We start from the raw sequence: 14,959 nt of genomic DNA on the forward strand, positions 1-14,959 counted from the left end.
TGCTGCTTACATGTACATGGGCTGCCTTATGTAGAAAAAAAAAAACTTTCACTAACCCCTGAAAATGTCAAGACTAGATTGCTGTTTGGAGCATACATGTACCTTGTCAAGCAGTGCCTTGGTCTCCTCAGTCAGAGGATCATGTGAGAAGCGACAATTTTCATCCTGATAGCACGGCTTGCCAGTGTGGTAGAACTTGCAAGGGAACGAACGTAAAAATAAAGTCAAGGAAGTCACATACAAAATTCTAGCATTACAAAAGGAACATCATTACAATATAAGTCAGTTTATGGTGTTGCTTTCAGTCTATGGGGAGAAAACATGTAAAACTGCACAAAACGATCTGTACAACATGTGTCTGTATACTGTATAGCCAGTATAACCATCCCTCAGCATAACACACCAGCAATGAAGTAGGCATAACATATAAACTGGTAAGTAGCAAAATCTTCTGGTAAAGTGGGAAAGGATATCATGTATGAAGAGGCACTGCTCCCCTTTGGCACAGTAGCCCTGCAGGTAGAACTTGCACATCTCTTGCTTTTTGTAAGGTTGGGCATCATGGCTGAAGGTGCAATCTTGTCCCTGAGCAAATACAACAGTACATAGAGTTAGTACCTCATATGAATGATTACTGGCATATGTCAACAAAGGTTAGACAGCCAGGTAATAAGGTACAATACAAAAATTGGCACTGTGTAGTTTTTGCCTGGGCCAAAAGGAGAAAATCCATTACAAGCCAAACATCAGCATCAAGACAATGGTATTGTCAAACTATCAATGTCAATCATTATGATTTACCAAAAGATGATAACTGCCAGATACGATAGCTAGTTTTGCCTTGTACAGTTGTCTTTCAAAACTAATTAGTACATAGCACAGTTGCTAATATCTTAATTTTGATACCCATTAATACATCTTTCCATGACTTAAACTCCAGGACTCCTGAAGTCGTGTGGACAGGATTGCCCAAGGCTTCCTTACCTTTGCACATCTCCCTTCCATCCAGAACTTGCAAAGCACTCTGGGTCTGCCCCTGCCCCGCATTTTCATCGATGGCCCTGCCAAGCTACCACGCCCTGCCAAGCTGCCACGCCCTCTGCTCCGTCCCCTGCCTGGGCCACCATGTGCGCCACGGCCACCTCTGTGATGGCCAGCAAAACTCTCCTGAGGGGCAAAAAAGGTCATTATTTTATCCTGGCACACAGGGTCCAGTTTTAGCCTACGGGTACATAAGGTTCTAGCCTGACTTTTCTTGGAAACTGTACATGAAATCTTAGATTGATGAGACAGTGCAAACCTTCAGCTTTTGGCCCATTTTTCTAATCTCCAAGCAGAGGTTTTGGTCGGGTGGGGTAGTAGTGGCCGGGGTTTTTTACCTTGGCCTCCCGTAACCTCTGCGAGATATCGGAACCGATCAAGCCTTTTAAATCTAATCATTTTGACACATTAAGGCCATTTTGTAAGTAGGTGCTAAGTCTGCAAAGGCAGTCTAGTGTTTCTCCCCCCGCGCCATACCCGTGCCACGGGTGTTTCCGGTCTGCCGGACAAAGAACACAGTGACCCACGATGACTCCTAATGGTCGGGGTCTGCGAAATGTCCCCTTTCCCAGAGAAATGTACCAATTCTGGAGGAATGCCCACTTACAACTAGAGGACCGTCCGCTTTCCTTGAGAAATGTCCGCTTGGAAGTGGAGGAATGTCCGCTTTCCTGGAGGAATGTACCAATTCTTGAGGAGTGTCCACATTCGATTGGCCGGGGTGTATTTGACGATGGATGACGCCAGAGCAAGGGCAGTACGGGTGGCAAAGGAGTTGTGGGGGCTTTCCAGAGCTGAGGGAAGGGCAGGTGGAAGCCATCCGTGCCGCCTGCCGGAGGCAAGATTGTTTTGTTGGATTGGCCACCAGATTTTGCCATCAATCTCCAAAGAACCAACGATCGTCATCGTGATTTCGCGTCTCCAAGCACTTGTATCTGATCAGGTAACGTATATTTGCCTACTGTTAACGTTAATTGTTTCTCATTACTTGAAAAGCGACGTGTTTTTCACCAGTATTTATTCAATCACGAACGCCCCCCTCCCCCTTCCGATTTGATATATTTTCTCCTAGTAGTAGTAGGAGGGTGTACCAGTTTTTTAAACAACACATTAATTTTGTTATTATTTCAGATCCATCGATATGAGACTGTTACATTCAGAGTGATTGTATGGGTGACAGCGGGGTGCCCGCGCGCCTGGATGCACACTGTCCCAAGTTGCCGAATCTGCGTTAATCCCCGGGCAGTAAAACTCTTTGCCTAACGATAAATTAATGGTACAAAGGGAGGGGCAGCGACACCGATTCTAAAAGAACAGCCCCACCCTTATGCGTTCTGAGGCAGAGGTTACGGGAGGCCAACGTAAAAACCCCGGCCACTACTACCCCACCCGACCAAAACCTCTGCTTGGAGAATACCATTTTTCTAGGTCAGGGGGGAACCTTGTATGAAATCAGTCCCTAACAAATTGTCAGTCCCTAACAAAATGACACCATTGTTTTGAACATGGGATGTCATTGTATTGTTCCGCGGGACTTTTTTGACACTTGACCTGGAATGTTCACAGATGAGATCATGACGCCATGAATTTGCTTATTTTTACATTATCCAGAATACAGCTTTCAACTACACTAACTGTGCTGTGGTCTGCAGAAGCACAGTGGGCATTATGACAGGGAGATTGTTTATTGTTACTTAGATCCGCGGGGCCTAAAATCCGCGGTTTCGGGCAAATGGAGAATCCGCGGTGGTTCTAAATTCGCGCTGGGCGATGAGTAGAAAAAAAAAGTACTGAATACTGCCATCAGAAAATGTTTGGTTAATTTTTAAAAATCAAAAATGTTACGAAGGTCGCCACAAAACTGCTTCAAAATCGTCACAAAATGCGGTCCACGCCGAAACTGTGATGGGGAATTCCCGCCTTGTGATCACGTGAAATCTTGCAGTCAACCAATCAGAGCAAAGTTTTTCTGACTCAAACCAATCAGCGCTTAGAACAGGCGGTAAACAAGAGTAAACAAAGATGGCGGCCCAGTCAGGCCCTTGCCGCCAGCGCGCTGTATTTTGAAGTAAAATACGACTCATCTACGCTACCTAAGCAGAATTTCCACGGGAATAAAATTAAAGGAATAGATTCTCCACCGAATAGGACCACAAATGGCTGCGAATGGCGGCAAATCACAGGGTAGGGACTCAAATGCTCGGGCGAAAATCTTTTTTTTTTCCTTACGTATTTTTGCTGGCTTTCTTGAAAAACAGGTTTTTAATGAGATCAACGTATGTCAAAGGCACCGATATCGATGGTTTGCAAGCACAACAATAGCAGGAAACAAAAGAGCGTGATTGTATGCCGGTAAACGGCGTCCCCACGCCCGTTACAACAATGCAAAGACAAAATTGTGGCGTGTATCTCGATAGTTATTTTCTGATTTCTCGGTAAATTACTCTATGTGTGTAGCGATCGGGAGTAGCGACGCCGCTCGGCCAAACTCCTGCGAATCATATGTAATATCACTTGTTAACTCGTATGTACTGTGTAAAAGCTTGTCATGTTTTACACAATCCGGCGTGCATTGTTTATGTGTCGCTTTTCCGTGAAGTCGAGCTCACTCGTAAATGTGGGGAGGGGGGCAAAAGTACGATAAACATATCCGCGGGGAAATTGATTCGCGGCGCAAAGGTCTCCGCGGATCCCGCGGATCTAATTATACCGCGGATCTAAGTAGACTTACAGTACCTAAATGGGACCAAACTTTAGACAAAAAAGGGAGTCAGCCACATTAGAGCCATTACAAAAATCACTCCAGGCCCTACAATCTGTTCTTTACAATAATTGGAATGAATGAATGAATGAATGAATGAATGAATGAATGAATGAATGAATGAATGAATGAATGAAAGAACGAACGAAAAAAAGCTTGTTCCTTACCCCTTCGTTAGCAGCTATGTTGATGTCCATGTCATCACCTTCCAGCATGGACATCATACTGCCGCCCCTCCCGTGGGGTGGTCCTGCACCCCTCCCCCTGCCCCGGCCTCTCCCCCGACCTCTCCCCCTGCCTCCCCTGGGGCCAAAACTGTCCCTCTGTGGTGATCGACCTGCAATATGGCAGAGACCAAACTCTAGGATATATAAAAGTGTGTCAAACATTTGTCAGAATCCTCCTACAAAGCAATCAGAACATTGAACAACTTGTACCTTTAACATTGAAATGCAGGAACACGATACATGTATAAACTCAGTTCATATCAGGATTTGGGAATCGGGATTCAACCAGGCACAAGGATTGACCCCGATTCGCAAATGCTGGTAGTATGAATGGTCCGAACCCTGGTATGAACAGCCAGAATCCACCTCCAAGGGGGGATTGATCAAGACACGCTGAGTCTACCTCATGGTGGCTTCGTGTAGGTAGATTTGGTAAATCGGGATTAATCCCCCCTAAGAGGCAGATTTGGACCGTCTCTGTACATGGTTGAATTCTGATTCGCGACTTCTGGTATGAACTGGGTCGTACATGTAGATTGTGCTACATAACTAAGACCCCGTTCATACTAAATCGCGCAAATCGCGAAATCGCCGAAATCGCCCTGAGTCGCATTCCTTCACACCAGGGGTCGAACGAGCGCGAGTTGTAAAATCGCGTCCAACAGCTTGATCAACGGCGGACGCGTTATTCGATTGTCACCACTCTTACTGTTGTGTTCTGTGACCTTCTTGTACTTCATCTTGAGGTTTTTTACCTATAATAGTGCGGCATTACTTCCATGTTTTCGCGTATTTGGCCAACTCAGGCAGTCGCCATTTCAGCGTACACGCTCTGGTTTCGGTGGGATCCCTTGAGTTTCTTCTAAATCCCCACATCCCCAAAGATGACCATCAGTACATACGTTTTCGTCATTCCATGCGCCAAAATCGCCGCCCGATTCTGACATATTTCCGCCGAATTCGGCGTAATATTCCAACAAGCTAGGAGGTAGATGAACATCGTATAATGAGCGGAAAGACTGAATTTGCAGATGACCCCTTGACCCATGACCGGGTCAATATACAAAGTAAAGCGCCCAGTGCGCATCAAGGCGATTTCGAGCGTTCATACTAAGTCGGAATGCAGGCAAATCGCGAGTAAACCACCTCCGGAGGTGGTTTCGCGGAAAGCGATTTCGGGCGATTTCAAATGCGATTTGGAGCGTTCATACTAAGCCACATTATCGCGATTTCCGCGATTTCGCGCTTTGCGCGATTTAATATGAACGGGGTCTAAGCCTGTTTTAACAATTTCAGCTTTTGACAAACAACAGACCTGCTGTCGACATGCCTTTACTAACCAAATAAGCAAAATAGGAGATCGCAAAGAAAGTTTCAAAGTAGGACGTCCTACCAAATCCCTCATAGTCGTCAAAGTAGTCCTCTTCATAAGGGGAGTCATATGGATGTGACCCGGACCTTCTTCTCTTCCTGCTGCTGGCACCGCCTTGTCTCCCAAAACTGAACTCATCATAGTCACTGTAGTGGCTGTGGTCACTGTAGGAAGGACTTGAGCCATAGAAGCCAGGAGACCGAGATCTTGACCGCTGCAAAATAAGTTTTAAATAAAACAGTCATCAGGATGGCTATGTATTTACTGGTAGTTTAAGGTCTGTGATAGATTTGTTCTTTAATCTTATGTGTCAGTAGTTAGAAATTGATCATCAACAGTACTGATAATGTAACAAAACAACTTTTTAGAGATGTTTTTAATACATCCAAACTGTAAGGAAACTAACTAGTGACAGAAGAAAAAATCAAGACGATAGCACGTCCAGGTAAAATGATACAAAAAACGGGAGTTCTGCTGCAGTACCAAGGTCACATACCAGGGGGGCAAAATCGGCCTTGACCTTTGTCTCCCCAACACCCACCCACATACCAAGTATCATTGTAATCCATCCAGAGGTTTTTGAGTTATGCTGACTACAATAGTCCGGAAACACGAACATAGAGACAGACAGCCACACAGACAGACAGATACACACACAGACACGCCAAAAACACTATCTCCATTTTTCATGGAGATAACAATTACCTGCTCTTTTTCAGTGGTTTTGAGCTGGTGCTTCCTTTTCTTTGCTCTTCGTTTTTCCTTTTCTCGTTTCCTTTTTAACCTTTCTCTGTCCTTTCTCTTCTTCTTTTCGGCTCTCTCTGCTTTCTTTCTTTCTGCCCTCTCCTTCCGCGACTCTTTCTTCTGCCTCTTTTCAGGAGGAGGGGCTGCTTCCTGCTGCTCATCATCATCATCATCGATCTCTCCCTCTTCCAGTTCTCCCTCCTCCAGGTCTTCTTCTTGAGCTTCTTTTAATTTGTCCTCATTTTGAACTGGTGAGGTTGCCTTTTGTTCATCTTGTTCCATCTTTTCTTCTTCACTATCTTCTGAGGACTCTTCCTCAGTACCCTCCTCGTCATGTGATTCCTCAAAATCGTGGTGATCTTCATGTTCTTCTGTTCCTTGCTTTCCATCTTTATCCATTTCTTCTTCCCCCTCTTCTACATACTCCCCTTCATTGTCACTAACATCTTCGACAGTTTCATGTTCCTCGTACGCATCATCAGTGTACTCTCTTCTACGGCGTTGAGTTTGGGCTCTGCAGTGTTCCTGTGTAACTGTTTCTTCAGTATTCAGTTCCTCATCATAATCTTCACCATCATCCTGAACTATTTCTTCTTCCTCAACTAATCTTGTTTGAGAGACTTGTCTAGTGTCTTCTTTTTCTTCACTATGTGGGTTCTCTTCTTCATACTTCCCCTCATCAACACCAATGTCTTGAACAAGCCTCTGTGCATCCTCAGATAAACTCTGACCCTGTCCTTGAAGCCTATATTGTTGCTCTCCTTCATCTATTTCTTCAGAAGCAAGGGGCTTCACTGCTTCCCTTAGAATGCTATCTACAATGTCCTCCCCACTGTCCACTGTATAGTTATCAAACTGTTCAGCTATACCTCCATCGTTCGCAGTTTGTGAGAAGTCAATGTAGTCTTCTGGCTTAGCCTGAAAGTGGTCTTGACCAAAGTTGAGGGAGCTCGAGACATTTTCAACATCACTACCCTGTATATGGTTATCACTCAACAAGTCTGAAACAAATTGTCTTTCCTCCATTCCTATTGGCTGGGCAAAGTCCTCCTGGCTTTCCATTGGCTGTACAAGCCCCTGTGGTAGTGACATCCCCTCCTCCGCTGACCCATCACCCATGTGTGAATGATGAAACCCTTTTTCAGCAAGTTCTCTGTGCTGTAGCTGCAGATCCCTTTCATACAAGTGTTTGGCACCATGTGGAAGCATTTCACAATTTTCCCCATCAAAAGACTGTCCAGTTTCCTCTGTGGAAGCTGCACTACTCTCTGTCTCCTCTCCTTCCTCCACTTCCCCTTCTTCTGATTTTACATCACTCCCATGGTCTCCAAATGATGTTTCATGCCCTGTTCCCTGCATCTCCCTCCTGAAATTCAACAAGGTATAACATTATTGCACTGTCCTGGATAATCTCACTTTATTATTTATATCTACCAAGTTTAGCTGAGCCTCTACCCTACATACAACCCATACTGATAAAAATCCATCAGAAACAGGACAACAGAGTTCAAACACTTCCCAGAAGTCAAGAATTGGCCCAGTAAAGTTGTCATCCTCTTTAAGTTGGTCAACAATTGGCTTTGATATGGGGCTAACATTATCCGTTTCATGAATTTCTGTCTTCAGACCTATGAGGGATCCTGGCAACACTTATTGGTAAATTTGACAGTTAAAGTACAGGAGATAGGAAATTGACTGTATTTTCAAGCTTAGTTTTTGGAAGTAGTGACCAAAAACTAGTCTGTAAACTGTGGGCAATCTGGTGTTCTTGGCTTTGCAATACAAATAATTTGTGAATAACGTTTAACGATGAACTCAGGATAACAAATAACGTGCTACATAGAATTTAAGTGATCACTTATGCTTCAAGAATGACCAACAATGTTGGATTAGAGCAGGACAGTTATGATTAAAGGTGAATCAAAATAGTTCACTACACCTAACGGATGCACACCCTCACCCATATCTGACCGATAAATGATGTAGTCCTAAGGGGATCAATCCTGAAGCAGGCAGATGTCTTTCAACACTTGTCATATATACTTTTAGACAAAGGACAGAAGAAAAATGGGACAAGAACCTGATGTCAGAGTGTCCAATTAGCACAAATGTCCACTGATGGTTAAATGGCTGAGGGCTCATGCATTCTGGGACATGGAGCAATAGTATGATGTCTAATTAAATTTATTGCATTTATGAAATATATAATGCCCTCCGTTGTATTGTATATTTCCTTTCAAATAGACCTTCCATTACAGCACTATGGAAGTGGACATACAGATTTGTGTGCATTAAGCCTCAACGTTGAGAATAACCAGTGCTTCAAACTATAGCTTTTCTATACCTTGTACTGCTATATTCTGAGTTAGGTTGCCAGAGCTCAGAATAAGGGCAAAAGCAAATAAGCTGTGCACATAATTTTTGACTGTGGGTGCACCAGTGCACCTTGATATCTGTGTAGGGCTTTGTACTATTGTGCACTAGTATACAGCATATTCTTGACATTAATTTATTAAAGTAATTAAACTGTGAATGTACACATGTTTCTTCTGTGCACCTAAATGTCTAGGTTAGGTGCACCAGTGCACGTATGCCCAAAATTCACTTTCGAGCGCTGGTTTGCTATTTGTATTTGTTACGACAGAGAACAGCAGAAAGGGGTCAAGTCTTCAAATTAAAAATCACCTGATCTATGTACATCTGGAAGATCTTAATGTAATGTTTGTACAGTAACTGTTCCATAGTTCATGACTGATTGTCATCATTTGTGATTCCAACTATTGTCAAACTCATGCCAAGAGGAAGATAGTCTAAACAAACATCTACAGACACATAGATCATTATCGGTGTGCCCTGATAGGACAATATGAATTATGATGTGTTTCAATTTGGACAGGGGAATGGCTTTTTTTTAAATTGACTTGTTTTTTGCTTTTATTTTTCAGTGGGCAAATGGCATTTGTTTTTGTTTGTTAGGAATATGTTCTAGTGTTTAATTGGCAGCTGTTTGGGAAAAAATATTACTTGTTAGCCATATCACATTAGTAACTGAACAACATACATGTACAGTTCAGCGAAATGTGGCTTACTATTCTATTATCTACCTAAGTAAAACAACTAACCAGATTTACTTTTACTGAGCTACAATAAGGCATGTGTTTTGACTGGAACACCTAGGGCAATTTTTTACTAAATTTGAGTTCAATTATGACGGTTCAATCAGCATTCTTTGAAGTATTTATACAATCATTTATCAATCAGGTAAGGTTGCCAAGTTACACCCCCTTCCCACTAGAGGCCTCAACCACTGAGCGACCAAAAATTTGAGAATGCTAAAAAATGTCATATGTAAAGAACAAATCTTATTCACATTTTGCTATCTTTTGAATCATACTTGAATATTGTGCATCATAGTCCAATCATAAGATCAAGGGTCACACAGATTCAATTTTGGTTGCTCAGTGATCGTTGTCTAGTGAAAAGGGAGCCTAATCTTGAGGTCAGATGTCATGTATATATTATGCTTTTCTATACCATATATATTCATTCATCCCTTTGCCAACATGCAGGTTCTCTGAACACAAACTGAAGCAATATGACTTTTATAACTTAGCTCTAGCGTGGGTACAATCCTCCGTAGTTGGTAACCATGGTAACCAAGCAATCAGTGGGAGCCAGCCGTACCTACGAAGGATGGTACCCAGGCTAACTTAGCTCATCAACATAAAAACCCACTTCATATAGGAGGCATTGTATAAATAACATTCCTGTGAACAGTACCCTGCACAAGAATCAGGATCTGTAGTGACCAGAAAAAGGAGTCAGGCTATGCCAAACACTCCTTGATGGTATCAATAGAAGTATACAATGAACAATACACTGAAGGCAATTTAGCACAGTTGAGAAAAGTAGACATAAGAAAACATGATGTAAAAGGCCTCCAAAGGCACAAGAACCTAGGAAAACCTACTATGCTAAAGCAAGACTTATTTGTGGTGTCCTTACAACAATTTGTCAATACTTTGTATGTTCATCTGGTGAAAGTGATTATTACGCAGTAGCAAACATCAACGTTTAAGTCTCAAATGTGATGGCAATCACAATGCATGTTAACCTAACTAAACTCTTCATGTTAAGAAGAGATTTTCATTCCCATCAAGTGTTTGGTTTAGCTAGAGCCATGCATACACTTACAGGAAGATAAGAGCATTATGTATGGTATGGAATGGATGCAACAGCTTGTAACAGTGGTCATGTGGTTCCTTCTTGTGTTGTTCTTATTGGGTTTGGGGTGTTTAAGTTCTGCCAGTCGGCAGTGACAGAGGTGACTATGGGGAATGACTGTTGTGTAGAGTGTAGATTGTAGAACATCACAATTTAGAGAAATCAGATGCATAATTACATAAGGGTACACAAAAGACAACTTGAGACAAAGGTCAGCAACATCACTCTCACAGTAGACAGTAGTTCATCACAAAAACATTTCTAACTGTAGCTACAGAATTCACTTTATCTTTTAGCCAATCGGGCCAATCTAAACAGCCAGGTCTTACAAGCAGGTTTGCAAATGCTCTTTTATGAAAACAATTCTTTGCTAATTTTGGCAAGTTGACTTATTAGGATATGTGCATCAAGGTCTTAGGCCCACTTTACCCCCAGCTTTTCGCGACAGAGGCTATATTTCCCGCTGTTGGGACGCCGCTGTCGCAACGTCTTTAGACACACCGCCTGGAAATCTGGTAGGACACTCGCGGGAATTCTCTTTTCACTGGGTTCCCGCTGTCGCCAGTACCGCTGTTGTGAAAAGCTTAATGTAAAGAGGGCCTTACACTACTAGTAGTGTTGCATACTGGTACATGTAGTACAAAGAAAATCATTTAGGTACAGGTCCAAAAAAACGGAACATCAATGTACTGTGCTTGAAAAAAAACTTACATTCAAGAACATGTATATAGATTACTAGTATTTTTCCTTAAAAAATGTGATTCCTACCACACAGATGAAAATTTAGCACCGGAAATAGATAACATTGTATGGGCACTGAAATTAGCACCTTCTTTGACTTCTCTCTCTGCTTATGAATGATACCGGGGGCATAAGACACCAAAATACAACATTTTCTTAGTGTCTGAAATAGGAGTAGCATCATTCAAGGAATATAAACGTTTAAAACAAATATACACCCTACTGATGTTATTTAATATTGAACCATCAGAAACCACACTTCCATGGATCCAGCTCTTTATTCTCATCTGATCTTCTCTCCAGGTGATTATATTAATCAGTGACCAATGCCCAGACATGACGTCACAATGAACACGGCAGCTGGTTCGGAACCTTACACCAGGGCTTGGGAAAAACATTATTTGATGAGCAAACGGCTTAATTATGGTGATAACATTCAATTAAAGGACACAACATCCATTTTGTTTACTTGCAAAAATAACATTCTTTCCGAGCCGCAGTGCAAAGTTCCAAATCGGCTGCCATGTTCATTGTGACATCATGACTGGGCAAATCACTGATTAATGTAATTACCTGGTGGGAAGAATCAAAAGCTGGAGGTATGAAGTTTTGGTGGTTTGATGTTCAATAACATCCGAAGTGTGAATGTTTAGAGAAAATTTCTATGTTATTAAACAATAGTATTATGTTTTATGTAATTTCAGGAAATTCTTAATGTTGATGTCATTGGTGTCTCATGCCCTTTAAGTCCAAATAAACATTTTGTTGACAGTTTCTGTCATCATTGACAACCACACGTTATTATGTCAAGTTGTTCAGGGTATAGGTTTAACTTTTAGGTTCAGACCTATACCTAAACCTCTATACTTTGTTAAGTTTAGGTATGCAGCACTATCTTGGACAATTCTGAAGCACATATCTCTACCATGCATCAAATTGCTCTTCTACGTTCTTAGTCTAATTCATAAACCTTTGTAAGAGCTAAAGCTGTTCAATTCTTTTATATCTGTCACCTTTTGATTCAAACAATCCTATTGACCCAATGCAAGAGGATAAAAACAAGTATTTTCTACTGTTTTAACCCTCTCCCTGCTGCCTTACCCTGTAACCAATAAAGAATAGGTAGCCAAACAGCTACTTCAGTCTGCCTAAAGGTTAAAGTCATGCCAACAATCTTTTTCACCCAGAATCTGGCATGGTCCACTTCTGTTTAGTTCATGTACAGCAAGACTGAATCATTTCCTTCACTTTTTCAGTGTCCAGAACAAAAATTTGCTTGTTGAAATTCTTGTTTTTGCTTAAAACATTTATCTTTAATAGCATAGTATTTGGCTATTTTCATTTATTTCTTGAGTTATTGACACTCCCTCTACAACCTCGTGCAGATATAAACATTGAGGGAGGGCTGGGTGCTTGTGCCTGTGCTTAAGTTTACTTACCAAGTTACCATCATTGCTTTACACTAGTTGGTAATGTGGTCTGGGATGTTATCGGATTTTACAAATGATCTTATGGTTTAATCACTGAAAATAAAAGTTTTACTTTTGAGAATGAAATTGGTTGGCAATTTTGTCTGTCAAGTTCCTGGGTCTTAAAAATGATTTCTCATGATTTCATTGTTTGATTTACCACTCAGACTCGTCTATTAACTAAGTGGTGTTTTGAATAACGATTTCAAAGAAGTTGAGAAAAATGCTTTGTCACAAACCACCTTGTCTGTGCCTCGTCTGTTCTAAGTAATAACAAAACATCAACAGCTGTTTATGCAAATATTGAACTTTGGCTTTTGACCTCATACAGCTATAGTATTTTCATGAAGTCAATGGTGTTGAAGTCTTTTGAGGTCAAAATCAGTAATGAATTTCATGCGCACCTGTTTTTTTAAATTTACATCAACAGCAAGAAAGAAAATTTGTGCTCACCTTTTAGGGGGGGCTTCCATCAAATTACCCAGTCCCTTTTAGAGTAAAAGGTGGGCATGTTTACTTGGCGCCTAAGGGGATATGGCCTTCAAACCGGAAATGGGAGGATCGCACAGTATATTCTAATTTCCTGGGAGCTATTGCGTCTTCTTCACTATTGTTTTAAATATGTTGCTAAGTTCTGTTTTCTTGTTGTAACAAAAACTTTATCTAAAAAAAAACTGTTCTCCATACATAAGTGCAACTATTAACTCCTGTACTTGTATCACACGGTTATGTATGCACAGACATGTAGAAAGTACTGTTGCAACATTTTGAATTCACAGGCTGATGTGTAGGACAATGTATATAGTACACTGGGCAACAGTGGGGGGGGGGGCACAATGATGGATTCTGCAGATTTGTTTTAAAGAAAATTAAAAGCATCCACCATGCACTGTCACATTAAGGGTAGGTGAAATGGAAAGTGAGGTACATCACTAGACAGCTAAATTATACATAAACTGCATGCAGACCTACAGTTGTATGTGGGTTGGGGCATCAGACCATGGAAAATGGCAACATCTCTAGTTTTCCTTCAACATCTAAGGAAACCCAAACCTTTTCTGAGGAAAATTGCTGCTACATCCAAACCATACCTAGGGTTGAGTTTTTCATTGTCTGAAATTGTGTCAAAAGTCATCAGCAAAACTAATGATGCGTTTTGTACATCATCAAAAACTGATGATGGCAATTGGGCAAATATTGAAGGTGATGCTAGTGGTATACCAATTCGATTGGGATATTTCAGTTTCAGTCCTTGCATCACAAAAAATAATCGGGCGTCTTGTTACCCATGTCACGTGACCAACAGCTTGACGTTCCCAAAATAGCATAATTTGCATAATTTATGTCACCCTTCACATCACCTTCTCAGACAATGAATAACATCAAATTCTTCAGCAAAGAGCCTGGAAAAGGGAAGAAAATGCGAAAAATCGTTAGAATTACATCTACAGCAACATTCCCGAAGGATGGTACTCGACCTTTCTTTCTCAGCGAGCTCAGATTCTTCGTTTTGTGTGTCTGGTTCACAATTTTTGTTAACCAAGGGTGGGGGTTTGCTGAACAGGCTTTCGAGAGCCATGTTCGCCGTTTTCCGTGGCTTCTCCCCAGCCAGAATACTTCTGCCCGACTAGACTTAACTGTAGGTGCAAAAGTAAACCGTTAGACGTGAAGTTACGCTTCCATTCCGTGCTGGAAATCGCGGGTTTCATCCGAAGTATTTGTCAATCCACCTCAACAACATGGCGTCGGCTGAAAACTGATGGACTGCGCAGCATCTCTGCGCAAAAAATAACGTCATTCTTACGACTTCAGAACATACCAAAGTGCTAATAGGGGTGCTCGATATCTTATTATTCGTTAATATGAGGTAAAACATTCATACATCTTATATGAGAAATACTTTCAATAACTATTTCATGCTATAAACCATTATGATAACTGAAACACGTACAATAAAGGATTAAACATGATTTCTTGTAGTCATTAATAAACTACCTTACCTGGCGTGGCATAACAGTAAAAAGATGGTTTTGTTGTGGAATTTAGCCATTTTAGAGGCAAAATAATGCATTAGATGTCATATGTAACTTAAAAAGTCATTATTGAATGTAGTGGAAACAGAAAAAAATCTATTCTCGATGTTTTACGGCGTCAGTTCCATAAAATCGGAGAATTTGTAAGAGATCCCCTCGGCACATGCCACAAACAGAAGAAGGGAACATTATTTTTGGAACTTTTCCCTCTGTATCCAATCTGTAACGCTATGTGTGTGCGTTTTCAAACCCCCATAACTAAACATATCATAACTTTTAAAAAACTATTACATTTCCTCTACTTAACTGTATTTCAGGAATTATTTTCAAATATTTACGTGTAATTT

General features: G+C 41.3%; 1 protein-coding gene across 7 annotated transcripts in view; it reads right to left on the reverse strand.

Moving 5' to 3' along the window:
• LOC136427435 (zinc finger CCCH domain-containing protein 4-like) overlaps window positions 1-14,746 on the reverse strand; it is a 30,901-nt gene extending 16,155 nt beyond the window's left edge. For 4 of the 7 annotated variants that reach the window (XM_066416287.1, XM_066416286.1, XM_066416285.1 and 1 more), the window contains exons 1-7: window positions 14,058-14,347; window positions 6,107-7,511; window positions 5,423-5,615; window positions 3,970-4,163; window positions 985-1,167; window positions 474-585; window positions 103-212 (exon numbers count right to left, since the gene is read on the reverse strand). In XM_066416287.1, coding sequence (XP_066272384.1) covers window positions 103-212; window positions 474-585; window positions 985-1,167; window positions 3,970-4,163; window positions 5,423-5,615; window positions 6,107-7,511; window positions 14,058-14,158 — 2,298 coding nt within the window. In that variant the 5' untranslated portion in view covers window positions 14,159-14,347. Of the gene's footprint in view, window positions 1-102; window positions 213-473; window positions 586-984; window positions 1,168-3,969; window positions 4,164-5,422; window positions 5,616-6,106; window positions 7,512-14,057; window positions 14,349-14,579 lie in introns of those variants that run through there. The other 3 variants (XM_066416284.1, XM_066416281.1, XM_066416282.1) reach the window with 3 other exon arrangements.
• Window positions 14,747-14,959: the final 213 nt, after the last annotated feature.

This window comes from Branchiostoma lanceolatum, chromosome 2 (genome assembly GCF_035083965.1).
Source record: "Branchiostoma lanceolatum isolate klBraLanc5 chromosome 2, klBraLanc5.hap2, whole genome shotgun sequence".
Lineage (NCBI taxonomy): Eukaryota > Metazoa > Chordata > Leptocardii > Amphioxiformes > Branchiostomatidae > Branchiostoma > Branchiostoma lanceolatum.